The 20,896-nt window shown below is 40.8% G+C and overlaps 2 protein-coding genes across 2 annotated transcripts in view; both read left to right on the top strand.

Moving 5' to 3' along the window:
• The first annotated feature begins 1,736 nt into the window (after positions 1-1,736).
• On the top strand, positions 1,737-5,699 carry LOC112555026 (alpha-(1,3)-fucosyltransferase C-like). The gene is made up of 3 exons (XM_025223150.1): positions 1,737-1,767; positions 2,045-2,609; positions 3,676-5,699. Coding segments are annotated over exons 1-3 (1,254 nt in total). The 5' UTR covers positions 1,737-1,765; the 3' UTR covers positions 4,363-5,699.
• A 2,204-nt stretch (positions 5,700-7,903) lies between these two features.
• The window catches only part of LOC112555608 (alpha-(1,3)-fucosyltransferase C-like), a 37,218-nt gene continuing 24,225 nt past the window's right edge, over positions 7,904-20,896 (top strand). The window contains exon 1 of the mRNA XM_025224037.1: positions 7,904-8,008. The gene's annotated coding sequence lies outside the window, so the exon portion shown is untranslated. The remainder of the gene's footprint in view (positions 8,009-20,896) is intronic.

Here is a 20,896-nt window from a genome sequence, read left to right on the forward strand (position 1 = left end):
AAAAATTATACTTATAGCCTAAGCGACATATGGAAAGATAAGACAAAATGACTATTTATTCCAGACGGCAATTGAAGGAAGCTCGATATATCACAATATATTCATATACACGTAACAGACTCATACAGTCATAGTCTTCACTTCTAATGTCTCTAGGCGCAGGACAAACGTTGAAGTCGTGCATTCGCCAGACAAAGTAACTGTTGGTACACAAGCGATGACGATGTGTTGTGTCGTGAGTACAGGCCGTTCAACGGCTTTGCTTGCCGAACGCTCCGACGCCATTTTACTCATGACGTAAAACGTGAATGACGACAGATGGATACAAAAGCGGACAAAGGAAACAGAAAGTTCTCGAAAGATCGGTGGATGTGCAGCAAGAGAGAGAGAAAGAGGGAGAGATCTGCGCCAGCAACTTGTCAGGTTTGTTGTGGTTTGTACGTGTTCCAATGAACGGTGTGGAATTCGATACATTTTAATATGATTAGTACTGATTAGTATCGATGTGCATTAAAGATTTGGGGGTGTAGTATGTTAGCCGTGAAGTTGCTGTCGCTGTTGTCCCTCTCCTGCTCCTTTTCTTAAGAAAAACGAGGCTGCTCCTAACTGGGATGACAGCTCTATGACTCCACAACTATTTCTTTACATATTTTGTTATTTCTGCACTTTATGTGCAGTTTGTCCTGTATATTCATCATTGACTGGGTTTTACTTTCTGCTGTGTTTTTGTAAGCGTCATTAGGAATCATGTAGAGTTTTCTTCTTCAACAATTCTTCAGGGCGTTGCCAGTGTCAGCCATTACTTTATCAGTTTTGACGTACATACGGAAACCACATTAACTTCTCGTTGGAATACCTTTCAAGAGAGTAATTATTTTAATCATGACTGTCTTTGTTGTACACGACAATTATTCTGGTTTCACTGCATCTCTCCAACTCCTTTCCTTGTTTCAAGATCGACTGTTTGATCTACAACTACAGACATTGTCTACGTCATCATGTAGATTTTCGCTTAACCTACAGGATTTGATCTGTGGGCAAGAACTTTTTGCAGCCTGTATATAAAACCGGGATATGGCGTAATATAAATTCACTGCAGTATTAATATTAGTATTTTCTTTTCTTCTACTCTTCTACTACTATTTTCCTTCTCTAGTACAAATCTAGAAAATTCTGCGCTGCGCGTCATCATTGTCGTCATATTCGCAGTTGCGTCATTCATGCTTCATTTCACTTTGACTTTAACAAAGTAAAACTGCAGAGAGATTAAAATAGAAAGTTCTAGAAAGATAAGTCGATGGACAGCAAGATAGATATATATATATAAAGCTGATGCTTAATTGCCCACCCCTGCTCTAGGCAATCACCATGTATTCACTCTGCTATTAAAACCTTTTGTTGGATAATGATAATCAACAAAAGGAGTATGTGCATAGTAGTTAGAGATAATTCTACTAAATTAATAATTTTCAATAAACAAACATGTCAAAAACAAACGTCTTTGAAGCGTGGTTCTATAGTATGTAAGGTTTATTGTTTCTTTAGAAGTACATCCTGCTGTTTGCAAAGTCTATTTAGTGTTTAGACCAATCGGTTTTAACTTTATTGTTCTCTTTACAGTAACAACAACTGCGGTATTTCATAATGCTTCTGTCTTTCAAAGATAGTTTAAAGTTTAAATTCCTTGGAAACATCTTTACGGACAACATTTCATCACAAGAACGCCTGCGACGGGATTGAAAAAATTGTTTACCAAACAACAACGATGTATGTATAGAAACATTGTTTTACCTTATTGTGTGGAGTTTAACTACATCTTTACAGAGTGACATTTCTTTGTGAAAGTCTAAAAATATCAGCAGATATCCAGGTATCACAAAAATGATACTACCACATCTCAGTTAACTTTGATTTCCCGCGCATTTGTTATGGCAAACCCAGTGTGAAATATTCCCGTTACTAATTATACTGTTTACTTGCTTGTGTGATCAATTGTCTCTTAATGAACATTAACACTTCATGTGTAAAAATAATTTCCTCACAGGGTGAATCTTCGCAAGTTCACCAGAACTCGGAGAATCAAGATGTGTTTGGTTCTTCTGGTACTCCTGATTTTGTTGTACATGGTGACTCTAAGCATCCTGACATTTGGTCCAATGCCCATGATAATCGCACCACAACACAGCTACAGTTCATCGACAACGCATTACTTACGTCACTTCCGCTCGATATTTATACTTGATGTTGCAAATCATGACCTGGCACTTGATCGTCAAGGGAACCGCCTTAGTATATCCTCCTCTGACGTAAGGACTGACAGTAGAGCCTCTGTTGTTAACAATAAGTTGATTGTATGGTACAACATGCCTTTCTGGATTAGGAAAAGGTCGGATGCTGAGTTGTTTGGCCACTGTCCAGTCAGCGCGTGCAACTTGTCCACAAACTATAGTGCGGATAGAGCAGCTGGCGACGCTGTGGTGTTTGACGGCGCTCCATTAGAGATACCAGTGCCACCTCGAGCTTTTCCTGACCAGGTGTACGTCTTCTTCATGTTAGAACCGCCGCCGAAGCTGGGGTTTGGAGAGCAAAAAAATTTTTCATGGAACTCAGTGAGTCTCTTTGTTTCATAGTGTATTAAAATCGCTTTCATTTATTTTCCTACCGTAACTGGTACGAGCCTAGCACAGGTGAACTCACACTAAGGAGAGGCTTTGCGCACCCGTAAGAAGGTCCACCCAGTAGACAGCAGGTCGACTTCTTCACGTCAGTCACTATTCTTCCTTCCCCTTCCCACGGCTTCGGTCTCCCTTAACGTAGCCCTGGAGGACCGTCGTCGCTTTCCCCCAGGTCGACATAGAGGTGTGATGAGTCTGAAGCGTATGGCATATAATATTCTCCGTTATTATTACAATCGTTTTTTCACATAAATGCAAGAATTAGTTAAATTTCACATTTTTTCTTTTTCTACCCCACTGACAATTGCGCCTATTAGAACAAGAGGAGAACGGATACCAATGGTTAACGTAATCACCCAGTCCTCCAATTACTGGGGATCGTGATTCCATAGAACGGCTCAAACGTCGGTTGTTTAGGAACTCGGGTTTCCGCTTTTACATCGAGGTCTGTCCTCTAACCCTAACCAGCTTTAAAAAGTTCCTGCTGCAGAACGTAAAAACAAAGAACAACAACCCCAAGCCTAAAACTCTGCAACTATTCTAACTTCACAAGTAGCTAACAAAAATGTTTTCTTTGTTACAAAAGAATCCAAAAGATATCAAAGGTAAAGAAGCTATCGTTTTGCTTAAGTAAGCCGTAATGTTCAGCAATGAAAATCTTAATTTGTTTTTTTTTTATTTTTTAAAAGTGGAAATAAAATTAAACTTCCATAAACCCGCGTCCGAGCCTCTGAACCTCCTCGAAGTTGACGATTTCGTGTACTGCTATCAACAATGGCGAGTCGTCAGAAGGGTTGTGTGCGTTCACGAGATCAAAATGATCAGTTTTTTAAAGTTGATAATATTTAACTACAACTTTTTATGTCAACAAGTAAAAAATAACAATTCTCATTGCTTTTCTAACAATCCTGGTGTATGCCTCGATGATTTCTTGGCTTTGTTTTCTAAAGAGCTATAAATCATTGTACAGCTAAGATGTTTGTGAAAATATTTGTTGCAGGCTTTTAACTGGACATGGGGCTACAGGCATGACGCAGATATAAGAACGACATACTTTTATCTGGAACATTCCAAGCAGTTGCCAAATATTAGTTTCCTCAGAGATTTAGTTCGAAACAAAGAAAAGGCTGCGGCATGGTTTGTTTCTAACTGCGACGAACAAGCCCAACGACTACGTTACGTTGAGAGACTGAAGGAAGTTCTCCCTGTGGACGTATATGGAGCGTGTGGGACTCTGCACTGCACAACCTGGGCCACAGAATGCGACACCATGCTTACCAAGTACTTTTTCTATCTTTCATTCGAGAACTCTTTTTGCCAGGATTACGTGACAGAGAAGTTTTCACGAGCCTTCTTGAAGGATGTGTACGTGGTTCCTGTAGCGCGCGGTGGGCTGAACTACTCTCACCACTTTCCTGAAGGAATTTTTATCAACGCTGATGACTTTAGCAGCCCAGAAGAACTGGGGATGTATCTGAAAAAGCTGATAAACGACGAAGACGCCTACATTGACATGTTGTGGCGAATCGCTCACTTTGTCGACTTGGACTCTTACAAAAACCCATACTACTACTCGTGGTGCCATCTGTGTGACAAGCTACACAGGCTGCGGGACAATGCCAAGACGTATCCAGACGTCTTTGGATGGTACCACGATGGGACATGCCGACCGCCAAGGGAATTCTAGAGCTTGGTACAGTTCGTGGCATACACGGATGATCGTGCCATTTTGGCAGAACATTTTTCTTTTTGTTTTTTGTTCAGACGGCTGCTCAGAATCAACAGGCAGCTGGACAAGTCGACCTTTTGATTGTCAAGTGACGTCCCGATCACAGTAAACAGGTGACGCATCTATCGTCGACAAATGTGGAATAAAACAAAGCGAACAATATGATCGTGAATGTTAAGTGCAAGATTATACGGTTGTAAACTTCTGTTGCTTGCTTACACCATGAACTACTTGAATGAGAGAGAGATTGAGAGAGAGTATAAAAAGAGTAATTTCAAAGGTCCAATTAAGCGCACAATTTTGTTAATTATGGTTGTGTCAAACTCGATGCAAGGTCCGTAAACGCGCAAGCGTACAAACGTGTGGATAATGCATAGATACATCTTAATTACAAATCGTATGACGTGTCGACTTTGACCTCTGTGTTTTCCTCCGTGTACCTCTCCTTTAAACGTGCAATGAAAACACACATCTTTGTAAACTGTGAGAATCAGTGAGAACTAAGATGGCCGCTCCTAGCTGTGCGACGTCTGCAGCTCTCACTTCTGATTCAAATTTATTTCAATTTTTCATCGCTTTCGTCTCACCCTGTGTAGGTTAGTTGTCAAGTTATAGACTTAGGGTGTTGCGTCTGTGTCTAGTGATGATGATTTTTACGTTCATTGTGTTAGGCATGCGTTTATCATTTTGGATGGCTGTGGCCGTTACCACTAGCCGACATTATTAAGATGGCGGTCAGCTTATTTCATGCTGGTCCACGGCTTCTCTACTCCCGCGAGCTCTTGCTCCGTCTTCGTTCATCTCCCTCTGTTACCCGGAGTTTTCGGGTGCTGCAAGTCGACATCGCATGGCTCCCTCCACTTCGCAGATCAAGAAGGAGAGGACGCAGAGGCGGTGTGAAGCGGAGACTCAAGAAGTTTTGTCTGGACGATCGACGCAGATCTCCACCTCTTCCTTCTATCCTGCTCTCCAATGTCCAGTCGATTCGTGGCAAGATTGATGAGCTTGAGGTGTGGATACACAACTTTCGATTGCACAGGGATACTTGTTTGTTGGCGTTTACGGAAACATGGCTACACGACGGTGACGCTGATCTAGACATCGCTGGCTTCTCTGGCCCGTTTAGATCTGATAGATCTGCTGCAGTTACTGGCAAGGCGCGTGGCGGCGGAGTGTGTTTCTATGTCAACAACAGGTACTGTACAACGGTTATTCTTCGTGAAAAGATGTGTACTTGTGACCTTGAACTTCTCACAATTTCGCTTCGCCCATTTTACCTCCCGAGAGAATTCCCCCAGCTGTTTTTCACGCTTGTGTATATATTTGCTGGGATCACCGCGCATTGAGCGCATCTTTGTGATGCGGATACTGGCGCGCTATAAAACTACATCATCATCATCATCATAAACTTCACTCCTTTGTCCTTTTTCACACACTGCCTTTTGCAGTTACTCTCTGCTCTTGTTCTTGTTATTGGTTCCTCTTTGTGTTTTCTCTTTTTGATGTTATTCTTCGTTTAGTACGGTTGTTTATTCTTTTATAGTTCATATGTTATAAAAAATTTATCAGTATCTCAGTATTTAAAAGTAAGATCTAGAGGTAATTACCTAAATTTATTGAATTTTGTTCCTTTTTTTCCCATTGTATCATGCAATGCATGGCTTAACTAAACCTGGTCAAAAAGTTTGAGTGAAAGAGTTTTGAAGTACGAATTTCACAGAAAATGTTTTACATTTTAAACTATTAATAAAAAATTGGTAAAAGGATGGCGCATGATCTTATTTCTATTTCTTTTAAACTACACTCATTAGTGTAGTTTTACATGGGGAAAATGATGTGGGCATTATTCAAAGGGAGAAAACTCTAGAAATAACGATTCATCGTGACAATGGCCAGTTTACTTCCCTTGGAATATGAAGCGAGTATTGTCTTCTACTTCGCTTAGTAACATCTTTTGGTCTGAAACCATTTTTCTATTTGTTTATTTCAACGAATTTCCATTTGTGGCCTCAAACTGTTAGAACGAAGTACTTGTACTTGCTTTAGGGCTGTCGAAATTAGGAATCATTGATACACTTCTCTTGAAGATGACAAGAAAGTATATAAAATAAAATAAATTGAAGTGTCACCAATGTGAGGAAGCTGTATGACAGAACAACTCAAAAAGCAGTTTTTGTGTTTGCAGATGCAGTTTGAGAAGTTCTGATTTACTGTAATTGAGCATTCTCCTCGCGCAGCCTCACATCAAAAACAGATTGCACACTCTACGCTGACAAACAGTAATAAAAGTAATGACATTAAAACACTAGTTAACCATAGCATGCTATGACACTTAAGAGGACCAATTAAGCCTGAAAGGGAAGTCACGCCGACCCATACATGACTGCGACCACACCCACCTGTACCGACCATCATTCTTCACAGGAAGATGGGTGGTGCTTCATAGTGTACTACCAATAGTGTACTACGTCACGCTAGTGCACCACTCACACCATTGCTTGCAGTCAACATCAGAGAGAGAGAGAATGAGAGAGAGAATGAGAGAAAATGAGTGACACGTGGGATTGTTCGGACGGTGACAGTGTGCATTTCTCGTGGTTCTGACAAATCTCTACTTGAGCATGAGAAATGCAGACTTTCAACGTCCAAATATCGCGAACTGTCACTCTGATTGGTGTTGACGGCAGGCAATGTTGTGAATAGTGTACCAATGTGACGTAGTACACTCTTAACGTGACGTAGTACGCTGTTAGCGGCTCTCATTGATCGCGGGTACTTTGCTAAAGGATAATCTATTAACGGATTGGTTTTGGAAGCTGCAATTTACATGTTAGATTGATATCGCCTATATCTACCCGATATCCAAAAAAACAAAAAAAAAAAACAAAAAAAACAAAAAGAAAAACAAAAAACCTAAAACAAAAAAAAAAACAAAAAAAAAACAAAAAAAAAAACAAAACAACAACAACAAAGAAAAAACTATTAGGGTTAGGCTTAAAGCGCGCACACACACACACAGCCACCAATTAACAGGCTAAAAAGTTCACTAGTAATAAAACAATCAAAGTAAGAAAGAATGAAGTCGGCCTTTTAAATACTTTTATATTCCTACACACTACTAGGAACTTTATTACGAAAAATGAGGCGGGAGATGTGTTTAATATCTTTGCAGGCTCCTGCCCTGAGTGTTTCTCTGAATTGCTCTTCCCTTACATCAAAGGCAGACTACTCCACTCCTCGTCTGATGGCCGTACGCTCTTTATTCCTGTCACCATGACAACCACACATGGTCACCGGCTGGTTAGTTACTGTGTTGATAAACAGTGCAACTGTCTTCACTTCTAATGTCGCTAGGCGCAGGACAAACGTTGAATTAGAGCATTTGCCAAACAAAGTAACTGTTGGTACACAAGCAATAACGAAGCTGAACCCTCCGACGCCATTTTACTCATGCCTAAAACTTGAATGACGACAGATGGGTACAATAATAGGCAAAGGAAACAGAAAGTTCTCGAAAGATCAGTCGATGTGCAGCAAGAGAGGGAGAAAGAGGGAGAGGTCTGCGCCAGCAACTTGATTTCATCACAAGCACGATCTGCGAAGGGTTTGAAAAAAAATTGTTTACCAAACAACAGCGATTATGTATAGAAACATTGTTTGATTGTATTGTGTGGAGCTTAACTACATCTTTACCGAGCGACTTTTCTTTGTGAAAGTTTAAAAGTATCAGTAGATATCCAGGTATCACCAAACATTACTATTACATGTCAGTTAACTTTGATTTCCTGTGCGTTTGTTATGGCAAACACAGTGAGAAATATTCCCGTTACTGATTATTCTCTACTTACTTGCTTGTTGTTGCTAAAAACATTTATATCAGCCCATCACCTCTGGTAGATACATACACAAGTACCTAGTTCCGTTTCACATGCAGTTTACCATACAGGAGGACTTGAGAGTCTACCTGCAGAATACGATGAAAGAATAGAAGAGAGACGACACGACAGCTGGATAACCATCACAAACCATGAATGCTGATACCAGTAGTGATGAGAACCGCAACTTTATCCATAGCAAAATAATTAGCTATTCATGTGTGTGATCAATTATCTCTGATTAAACATTAACATATTTTGTCTAAAAAATGTGCTTACAGGGCGAATCTTCGGCAGTTCACCAGAACTCGGGGACTCAAGATGTGTTTGGTTCTTCTGGTACTCCTGATTGTGTTGTACATGGTGAATCTAAGCATCCTGACATTTGGTCCAATGCCCATGATAATCGCGCCACAACACAGCCACAGTTCATCAACAACGCATTACTTACGTAACTTCCGCTCGATATTTATACTTGATGTTGCAAATCATGACCTGGCGCTTGATCGTCAAGGGAAGCCCCTTAGTATATCCTCCTCTGACGTAAGGACTGACAGTAGAGCCTCTGCTGTTAACAAAATGTTGATTTTATTGTACAACATGCCTGGCTGGATGAATAGAAAGTCGTATGCTGAGGTGTTTGGCCACTGTCCAGTCAGCGCGTGCAACTTTTCCACAAACTATGATGTGGATAGAGCAGCTGCCGACGCTGTGGTGTATTACGGGGATCTATCAGATATACCTGTGCCACCTCGAGCTTTTCCTGACCAGGTGTATGTGTACTACCTGTTAGAATCACCGACGAGACTTTGGTTTTCAGAGCTAAAATCATCATGGAACTCAGTGAGTCTCTTTGTTTCATAGTGTATCAAAATCGCTTTCATTCATTCCTTCATTTTCCTACCTTAACTAGTACGAGCCTAGCACAGGTGAACTCACTTAAAGAGAGGGTCTGCGTACCCGTAAACAGCAGGTCGATTTCTTCACGTCAGTCACTATTCTTCCTTCCACTTCCCATGACTTCGGCTTCCTTTAACGTAGACCTGGAAGACCGTCGTCACTTTCCCCCAGGTCGACATAGAGGTGTGATGATTCTGAAGCGTATGGCATATGTTATATTGCGCCAATTGCGTGCGTGTGCCTTAGAACAAGAGGAGAACGGGTACCAATGGTTAACGTAATCACCCAGTCCTCCAATTATTTAGGGAGGTGAGATTCCATAGAACGGCTCAAACGCCGGTTGTTTAGGAACTCGGGTGGCCACTTTTACATCGACGTCTGTCCTCTAACTAACCCTAACCAACTTTACAAAGTTCCTGCTGCAGAACGTAAAACTAAACCTCAACAACCCCAAGCCTAAAAGTCTGCAACTATTCTAACTAAATCAAATGTTTTCTTTGTTACAAAAGAATCCAAAAGATATCAAGGGTAAATAAGCTATCGTTTTGCTTAAGTAAGCCGTAATGTTCAGAATGAAAATCTTCCATTTGTGTGTGTGTGTTTTTTTTTACGTAAACATTTTTTAAAAGTGGAAATAAAATTAAACTTCCATAAACCTGCGACCGAGACTCTGAACCTCCTCGAAGTTGACGATTTCGTGTACTGCTATCAACAATAACAAGTCGTCAGAAGGGTTGTGTGGGTTCACGAGATCAAAATGATTCATCTTGTAGATGATACTATTGAACTATAACTTTTTATATAAACAATAAAAAAAATTCTTATTACTTTTATAGCAATCCTGGTGTAAACCTCGATTATTCTCGGTTTTTGTTTTCTAAACAGCTATAAATCATTGTACAGCTAAGATGTTTGTGAAAATATTTGTTCAGGCTTAACTGGACATGGGGTTTTTACAGGCATGACGCAGATATAATAACAAACACATACTTTATCTAGAACATTCCAAGCAGTTGCCAAATATTAGTTCCTAAAAGATTTAGTTCGAAAGAAGGAAAAGCTGCGCATGGTTTGTTCTAACTGCAATCAGGACCAGCCAACGACTACGTTATGTTGAGAGACTGAAGGAAGTTTCCTGTGGACGTATTATGGGCGTGTGGGACTCTGAACTGCACCGACACTGGGCCAAAAAGAATGCGACACCATGCTTACCAAGTACTTTTTCTATCTTTCCTTCGAGAACTCTTTTTGCCAGGATTACGTGACAGAGAAGTTTTCTCGAGCCTTCTTGAAGGATGTGTACGTGGTTCCTGTTGCGCGCGGCGGCTGAACTAACTCTCACCACTTTCCTCAAGGAATTTTTATCAACGCCGTATGACTTTAGCAGCCCAGAAGAACTGGGGATGTATATGAAAAAGCTGATGAACGACGAAGACGCCTACATTGACATGTTGTGGCGAATCGCTCACTTTGTCAACTTGGACTCTGAAAAAAGCCGATACTACTACTCGTGGTGCCAGCTGTGTGACAAGCTACACAGGCTGCAGGACAATGCCAAGACGTATCCAGACGTCTTTGAATGGTACACCAATGGGACATGTCGACCGCCAAGGAAATTCTAGAGCTTGGTACAGTTCGTGGCCTACACTGGTGATGGTGCGATGTGGACACAACTTTTTTCTTTTATTCGTTCAGACGGCTGAACAGGCAGCTCAACAGCCTGACGTTTTCATCAAATATTAATAACAAATGGGCAAAAGCAAGGCGCAATATCTTTTTTCTATTTCTTTACAAGCTGCACTCATTACTAGCATTTCTAATAGGAAAGAAAAATGATGTGGCCATTGATCAAAGGGAATTAACTCAAGAAATAACGATTCATCGCGACAACCGCCAATTTACTTCCCTTGGAATATGAAGCGAGCATTACCGTCTACTTTGCTTAATCACATTGTTTGCTATGAAACCGTTTTAATTTTTTTTTATTTTAACGAATTTCCCTACTTGTGGCCTCAAACAGTTTTAAGAAAGTACTTTTACTTGCTTTAAGGCTGTCGAAATTAGCAATCATTGATACACTTCTCTTGAAGATGACAAAGTAAATAAAATAAAAGAAATTGAAGTGTCACCAATGTGAGGAAGCTGTTTGACTAAGTTAGAAACAACTCAATAAGCAGTTTTATGTTTGCAGATGCAATTTGAGAAGTTCTGATTCATTTTTAATTGAGCATTTTCTGTCGAGCAGCCTCACAACCAAAAGAGTTTGCGCTCTAAGCGCTAGTAAAAGTAATAAAGCAAATGACATAAACACACCGCGCTAACAATGCATGTCATTCATGCTCAACCACACACACTAAACCACCAATTAGTAGGCTAAAAATACATTTGTAATAAACTACTTGGAAATCAAGTATTAAAGAGCACATTTGACCAATGAAAACACACATCTGAATCTTCGGTCATTAGTGGATTCTAAGGTGGGCTAAGTGGGAATGTGTAGAGTAGAGCATGCATACGAACACACACACACACATACACACACACGCCAACAAACACACACACAGCTCGAACTAAGATGAAACTTCATTTATCCAAGATGGCAGTTAGGGACAGCTCGACATGAAAACACAACAACACCACAGAGTTTTAACACAACACATTCCTATCCACCAAACGTACTCATACATTCATGGCTCAGGCATCTGCATTCACTCGCACACAGTAACATTCAGAAAGGCAGCACACCCAACGTGTGAGAGCCAGTTAAAATTGAATGAATTCTCCGTGGCAACCATTATTTTTCTCTGGGACAACGAAGAGGAACGAGTTGATGGGGACTAGGAGTTTAGTAGCGCGGACTGATTTGTCGAGTTTGAATATTGCACTCGGCGTGACACAAGCAGTGACGAAGCTGAATGCTCCGACGCCATTTTAATCATGACCGTAAAAATTGAATGACGACATATGGGTTACAATGACGGACAAAGTAAAAAAAGAAAGTTCTCGAAAGATCAGATCGATGTGCAGCAAGAGAAGGGAAAGAGGGAGACATCTGCGCCAGCAACTTGTCAGGTTTTGTTGTGGTTTGTTACGTGTTCATGGTATAACGGGATGCAAGTCATACATTGTAATAGGATTAGTACTGATTAGTATCGATGTGCATTGAAGACTTGGGGATGTGCTGTGTAGTCTGTGTTAGCCGTGAAGTTGCTGTCGCTTTTCTCCCCTTTGCTGCTCCTTTTCGTAAGAACGAGAACGAGCTGGCACGTAAATGGGATGGCAGTCTCGGACTCCACAACTGTTTCTTTATATATTTGGGTTGTTACTGCACTTGAATTGCAGTTTGTGCCTGTTATGTTCATCATTGACTTGGTTTTAGGTTTCTGCTGTGTTTTTTGTAAGCGACATTTAGGGATCAAACAGTAACAACAACTGCGGGATTACATAATGCTTCTGTCCTTCAGAGAAAGTCTAAAGTTTATTCCTTGGAAACATCCTTTGCGGAAGAAGATTTCATCACAAGCACGACCTGAGACGGGATTGAAAAAGATTTGTTTTTACTAAACAACAGCGATGTATGTATAGAAAACAGTGTTTAATCGTATTGTGTGGAGTATAACTACATCTTTAAACCGAGCGACATTTCTTTGTGAAAGTTTAAAAAGTATTCAGTAGATATCCAGGGTATCACCAAACATTACTATCACATCTCAGTTTAACTTGATTTGCGTGCGTTTGTTATGTGGAAACCCTTTTAGTTAAAATATTCCTGTTACTGATTGATTCGCTCTTTACTTGTTGTTGTTGGAAAAAACATTTATGTCAGCCCATCACCCCACCTCTGGTAGATACATACACAGTACCTTTAGTTCCGTTTCACATGCAGTTACCATACAGGGAGGCACTTGAGAGTCTACCTGCAGAATATGATGAAGAATAGAAGAGAGGCGACCGACAGCTGGATAACCATCACAAACATGGTGCGTACTGCTGATACCAGGAGTTGATGAGGATCTACAACTTAATCGATAACAAAATAAATAGCTATTATGTGTGGATCATTATTCTGATGTAACATAACACTTTTGTCTAAAAATGGTTGCGTTACAGGGCGAATCTGCGCAGTTCACCAGAACTCAGAGATCTCAAGATGGTTTGGTTTCTGGTACTCCCTGATTGTGTTTGTGCGTGGTGACTCTAAGGCATCCTGAATTTGGTCAATGCCATTCCATAATCGCGCCACAACCCAGCACAGTTCTTCAACATCGCATTTATTACGTCACTTCCGCTCGATAGTTTATACTTGATGTTGGAAAATCCATTATTGCCACTTGATCGTCAAGGGAACTCTTTAGTTTCCTCCTTCTGACGTAGGACTGAGAAGTTAGAGCCTCTGTTGTTAACAATAAGTTGGTTGTATGGTACAAACTGCTGAGTCGATGAGAAGATAGTCGAGAGGGCGAGGTGTTTGCCACTTGTCCAGTAGCGCGTGCAACTGTGTCCACAAACTATAGTGCTGGATGTTGCAGCTGCGACGCTGTGGTGTATTGACGGCGCTCCATTAGATACATGGCACTCGAGCTTTCCTGACCAGGTGTACGTCTTATCATATTTAAACCGCCCCAGAACTTTGGTTTGGAAGAGCAAAAAAATCATCATGACTTCAGTGAGTCTCTTTGTTGCATAGTGTATTAAAATCGCTTTCATTTATTTTCCTACCGTAACTGGTTCGAGCTAAGCACAGGTGAACTCACAGTAAGCAGAGGCTTTTGCACCCGTAGAATGGTCCAGCCCAGTAACAAGCAGGTCGACTTTTCACGTCAGTCACTATTCTTCTTTCCACTTCTCACGGTTCGGTCTGCTTTAACGTAGACATGGAGGACCGTCGTCGCTTTCCCCAGGTCGACCATAGAGGTGTGATGATTCTGAAGAGTATGGCATATAATATTTCTTCGGATCGATTTATTTACAATTGTTTTTATCATCGCATGAAAATGCTACCCGATTAACTGAAGGAACATTTTATTTTCACAATTTTTTTCTTTTTTACTCTCTGAAAATTGCTGGGTAATTGCGTGCGTGTGACTCTAGAACAAGAAGAGAACGGTACCAATGATTAACGTAAATTCACCCAGTCCTCCAATTATTGGGGATCGTGATTCCACAGAACGGCTCAAACGCCGGTTGTTTAGGAACTCGGGTTTCGCTTTTACATCGAGGTCTGTCCTCTAACTAACCCTAACCAACTTTACAAAGTTCCTGCTGCTGATGCGTAAAAATAAACCAACGAACAGACACAAGCCTAAAACTCTGCATCTATTCTAACTTCGCAAGTAGCTCTCAAAAGAGGTTTTCTTTTGTTACAAAACAATCCAAAAGATATCAAATGTAAAAGAAGCCATCGTTTAATTAAGTAAGCCGTAAAGTTCAGAAGTGAAAATCTTGCATTTGGTATTTTTTGTTTTTTTAAACATTTTTTAAAAGTGGAATAAAATTAAACTTCTATAAACCAGTGACCAAGCCTCTGAACCTGCGTATAACAGCGGTTCTCAACCTTTACATGTGGCGACCCCCTGACGAAACACCGGGTACGTCGCGACCCCCTTAGCCAGCTACGTCCGTGGAAGAGCGGGGGGGGCGGGGAGCTTAGCTTAACTCGAACGCCGCGTCGAGAAATCAACAACGGAAAGAACAAAGTTTCGTATCTGCAAGAAGTATAACTTGTTAATGAAATTTTACTAAGGCAAATTCTGTAGTTCTACATAAATATTATTTTATTGGACATTCACTTTGATTAATGAGGAGTTGAGCCTGCTTGCTGTTGCATAGAGAACGACCTGTGTATGGCGATGTTCGTACCCACTGCTATTCGCCAGCTCAGCCTTTGCAGTTCCACACCGATTTCTGTATTCGACTTCAGTGCTGCCAATGCTGAAAATCCTTGCTCACACATATATGAAGGTGAAAATGGCAGCAGAACTTTCATTCTTTCTTCAGAAAGGACTGAGGATATTCACCGTTGATGCTAATTGCCAGAATGGTGGCGACTGGATGTTGTTTGGAAGACCATTTTCAGGGATTTGGTCACTCGAAAGGTCGATGAGCTTGCTTCTTTTGCGTGGACAACCCGCTTGTGCTAGGATCAGCCAGAAATGGATTACGAATCAAGTTCTCGTAGTTATTCACATCAATTTCAGCGATGAATAATTGCTGAAACCTTTCTGCAGTCGCTTAGATGGCAATAAGCTAATTCTTCACCTGATCAAGATTCAAGTTAACGTCAGCCTTGCACTTACACAAGACGGAAACATATCAAAATATTTTCTTGGAGATTCTTCTGCGTCCACAACGAAATGTTTCGGACGAAAGCATTCATCTTGTCAGTTGGTTTATTGGTGATGTCCTTCCCTTGTCTGGTCATGGCCTTCCTGTCAGGGACCTATAGGTACTAGGGACTGAGCACGTGCGAATGAAAGGGTGTGAATGATACGTTTCTCTGAATGCGTGCCTTTTAGATTGTTTAAAAAAAGACGGAGGTGTGACTGAGAGAGGAGAGGGATGTCAGCGATGAGAGGTTGGGAAGAGAGAGGGCAAGGTAAAGAGAGGGAGATTGAGGCTTATGGTGAGAGGGGGATTTGTGTTTATGAGTTTTGGAAGTGAGAGTCACTGCATTGCCGAGACAGTGTACTTGAATAGGAGAAGAGATTTGGAGTTTAGATCGCCCTTACCTCTCGGTTAACAATGTAAAACTAATTTCACTAATACCAGTATAAGAAACTTTGTTTACAAAAATAGACCACCTTTCGCGACCCCCTTGTAGCGCTCAGGGTTTTGCAGTGTGAGAGAGGAGCGAAACTGTCCATAAGGTTGACGACTGTTTGTACTGCTTATCAACAATGGACGAGTCGTCAGAAGGGTTGTGTGGGTTCAGAGATCAAAATGACATTTTTTAAGAATGATAATAGTGAACTATATACTTTTTATATTAAAACAATCGAAACACAATTCTCATTACTTTTCTAACAATCTTTGTGTATGCCTCGGATGATTTCTCGGCTTTGTTTTTGAACGAGCTATAAATCATTGTACAGCTAGATCTATGTGAAAATATTTGTTGCAGCTTTTAACTGGACATGGGTGCTACAGGTGCATGACGCAGATTTATAATAACGACATACTTTTATCTGGAACATTCCAAGCAGTTGCCCCCAAATATTAGTTTCTAAAAGATTTGAGTGGTCGAAAGAAGGGAAAAGCCTGCGCATGGTTTGTTCTAACTGCAATCAGGACCAGCCCAAAGACATACGTTCGTTGATAACTGAAGAAGTTCTCCTGTGGACGTAATGGACGATGTTGGGATCAGACAAACGCAACAAAAAATTGGCTAAAGAAATGCGAAACCATGACTACACAAAACTTTATTATTCATATCTTTCTTCGAGAAACTCATAATAAAATTAGCCAGATTAAACGATGACAGAGAAATTTTTCGAGCCATTCTTGAATGTGTACGGTAGGTTCCATTTAGTAAGCGCGGACGGACTGAAATACTAACTCACACTAATCACTAAAGAATTAATTTATCAAACGCCGATGAACATTTAAGCAGCCCAGAAGAACATGAGAGGAATGTATACTGAAAAGCTTAATGAACACCAGAAGAAGGACGCAAAACTAACATTGAAATGTAAATGTGGCGAATCGCTCACTTTAGTCAACTATGGAACATAATAGAACAAAACAACAAAAAAACTAATAATCGTAGAGTCAGACAATGAAATGTGACAAGCTACACAGGTGCAGGACAATGCCAAGACGTATACAAAGACATAACTTATGGATAAAGAGAACCAGAATGGGCAAATGACCGACCCCAAGGAAGAATTCTAAGAAGCTTGTACAGTCATGAGCAATACACTAAAGATGAATCGTCACATTTGCAAGAACTTTCTTTTATTATCGTTAGATGGACTGCTACTGAGTACGGGACAAGCTGAGATAACCCAAAAAACCTTTTACAACTCAAAGGTAATATAGAAAATAAGAAGAAAACAAAAGCAATAAGAGACGACAAAGATCATAAATATATATATAATATATAATATTAACAACATGAACATAAATACAATAAGAATAATTAATAATAGAGAAGGGAATAAGAATATATAACAATCATCAAAGAGAAGAAAAAAAATAAACAAGAAAAATACGAAATTCATCAGTGACAACCGCGCAAAATATAAAAATTCAAAACAGAAAGTAAATATAAGCGAGTATTAACCTATACAAAAATAATAATGCTATAAGTCAATAATTTTGCATAAAACCAGTTTTCAGTTTTTTTTATTTCAACTGAAATTGAACCTAAACTTTGGCCCTCAAACTGTTTTGATAAAGTAACTTTTTACTGCTTTAATGGCTAATCAAAAATTAGGAATTCATTATACCTGCTCGTTTGTAATAAAATAGTTTGAATCAAGTTGTTAAAAGACATTTGACAATAGAAACGACACTATAAATAGAAGAAACGATCATTAGTGGATTGAAAAAGGTCGAAGGTAAGTGAATGAATAATCGTAAAATATAGAGCACCGCCACACACAACAACGAAACACAACAAAAGACAAGAACCAACAACAAAGAAGACAAAAAACACACAACAACAACATAACTGCTAAGATTGAAATAAAAACTTATCTTATCCTAAGAATGCAGTCAGGGACAGCTCGACATGAAAACCAGACAACCAACACCACCAACCGTCGTTACTCCACACCTCTTCTCATCCAACAAACACATATTCATTCATTCATGCTCAGAGATCTGCATTCACTCCGCACACCAGTAACAGTTCAGAACGATGCCAGCAGCCACCCAACGAGTGAAAGCCAGCTCTAAATTGAATGAAATCTCCTTGCAACCATGTATCTTTGTTTCTGTCAGCCCGCCGGTGACAAAATGTTTGAAAAATGTAAGAGCAACAGACAAACGATCCAGAATGAAAGGAGATGCTGATACTCTGGTGTTTATGTCCTGTGTACTGCTCCGCGCGCCAGCTGATTGCACCGACAATGTCCCTCTTGGCCCTTCAGCTAATGTCCCGATACTAGCTTACCCTATACTCACACACCTATTTATCTCGCCACAGGTGAGAATTACCTGTTGAAGGTGCCTGAAGATCACAGCCACATTCCCCAACCATCTGACCCTGTGAACAACACCAGACACTCAGGCGATACAAGTAGTCTATTTCCCTTGTCAGAACACTACCCAACGTAGGATTGACAGGACATAGCGAAACAGAAGTCAACGTATTTCAGCCTAAAACACCTCCTACACCCACACTCCATGACCACAGCACAAAACAAATAACACAACACAAATACTGACACCAAAACAATGCAAACCTACACACAAAACAAAAATATTACAGATGTAAAAAAAAAGAACTAAAGTAAAGAACTGGGCCGCGCAAAATAACTACTGAGAGACCTCGTCCCGATCACACCTGACAACCCAGTCTGTTGCTGCCAATTCTCTTCCCTTACCCCCGGCTTAGACACCGTTAACCTGACAAAGGAGAAGCCCACATTCACATCCCACCCTAACCCGAAGATTCCCTATTTTTATCTCTAAAGGGAGGGGTGCGATGCCATTAGCGACTGAAGGCCACAGGGACCACGATGACCCTACATCACATCCGTGTCAGCATGTTGACGACATCACTCGGTAGCTGCGAACGCTACTACAAACCTTCAATCACACAACCGCCAGCCGGAATCGCCGAAGAAACAGCCGTTTGAAATATTCTTCTCACAAATGAGACTAATTTTTTTTTCTGGACCGCCATTACAAGAATCCTTCGCAACAACCAACGTCTGTGAAACATGCTGTCCTCCCTATCTCACATACGTTTGTCTCAGATTTATCCGTTTTACTAACATCAATAGCACCCATGCCGACACTGATTCCACAATTGTGGCACCACCCTTGCAGCTTCTGATAATGATATCTACCAAACCCTACCATTCATTCTTTCCTAAACACAGCAAACCGCATACAACACTTAAACCAGCTTCTTAAGAGCATTTCCATGCTCCAATATCTTTAAAGTTAAAACAAAACTCTTTCGCGGCCTTATAGACAGACAAAATGCACGTAAACAATCCTCTATTGTTTTTCACCTCTTATGTTTGAGTTCTCTGTAATCTCACCTGTTCAAATCTCTACTTTCAAAGCCCGAACAACCGGCTGTGTAAATTGTTTGACTTTTGTTGCTTCTGGTTCATAACTTTCAATAATTAAGTGTTGCATATCACCTCACGCTTGTTCTGTGCCATTAGTATTTTTTCCAGTTTATTTAACGTGTTCTCCTAATACAATTCTGCCGAAGCCAAGCTCAGATCACAGCTGTCCCAATATGCACTCTAACTCTGAACGTGGCCCGCACCCATCACAATAAAATTGAAGCGATTTGCGGTCCGCCCGCCGTAACACTGAACAGTGTATCCATCACGTATAAATAAACTCGGCTTTTAGACGGACTATCCTCCTCGGGTACGGGCAATTATACAAGTGTGTCCTGGGTCGCATTACACGAGCCTGGCACTAGCGCTGCCTCTCTATTAACGAAAAAAACGTTTTAAGCAAATTACTTCGACGCTGCATCTTAATTCTGCAACTCCCTTGCCCAACACCCCTACCTGTAAAAATTGCAGTCAATTGGTCCCCTGTACTGACGTGCAAAAGTGCTAATCAACACACAGCTCTAAAGCGCGTTTTAGGAGGTTAGGGGGTCAGGGCTCTCTTATTTACCGCCTTGTACGACTGTTTGAGCCTTTCACGTATCTGCCCAAACGTTTTTTGTCAAATCTCGAGGCACGGAGGCCCACATCAAAAACTCTCGGTATGCAAGCGGCTAATGCTATGTGATAAAATTGCCAGCCGGCTACTACGTAATGATTGCGCTCAAGTCGCCAGCGATTCAACATGATAGTCGACACAACTCATACATCGATCACTAGAAAGTAGAAATCCAGAAACCGGGAAACAACCTTCCGTTCGCCGACCTTGAATGAATATGCCGGCACTGAAGCTAGAGGCTTCTGGAGCCACCACGCATCCAAACCCTAGTGGCGACAGCACTCAGCGTATGAAATAATTTGTTTTGTATTCCTTCGATACACCCCCAACGCTCACTCTTCCCAGATGAAAGGATATAGTTCATTCTAACTAATTTAACCCAGACAACCCTTTTCGACACAGCCGACAATGTTTCTCATCCAAAACACGCAGAACGAAGCAAAAGTCACCGAACCGGACCATACCATCCTAAGTCTAGATACGCAATCCAACCATAAAGATGAACTATTCCAAACAACCCCACACCTATAAAAACTAAACAGACGCATCAAAACACACTCTCACCAACCGCATAGCAATGTATCCATGACCAATCTTGAAGCCTTCAACCATGGACATGTCAACCTGTTGAAACACACCCCCATCATCCTGAAGAGCCAACTTATGAGCAAGGTAAACAATATATTTGATCAAATAATGTACGACTAGTATCGCTTCCAAAGCATGACATACCAGCAGCCAAGAACAGTTTCACCTGTTGAAAGTAAGGTTCATGTTGATGTGCTCTCACGAGACGATCATGGAACATGCAATAGCGTTCAACATACTATACACTTCTAACCATCCTCTCTTTT

This window comes from Pomacea canaliculata, linkage group LG14 (assembly GCF_003073045.1).
Source record: "Pomacea canaliculata isolate SZHN2017 linkage group LG14, ASM307304v1, whole genome shotgun sequence".
In the NCBI taxonomy this organism is placed as follows: domain Eukaryota; kingdom Metazoa; phylum Mollusca; class Gastropoda; order Architaenioglossa; family Ampullariidae; genus Pomacea; species Pomacea canaliculata.

Bases quoted from the DNA above. Each gene is read 5' to 3' on its own strand.
- LOC112555026 (XM_025223150.1), top strand. The intron at 2,610-3,675 runs GTGAGTCTCTTT...TATTTGTTGCAG, and splicing joins AAAATTTTTCATGGAACTCA to GCTTTTAACTGGACATGGGG.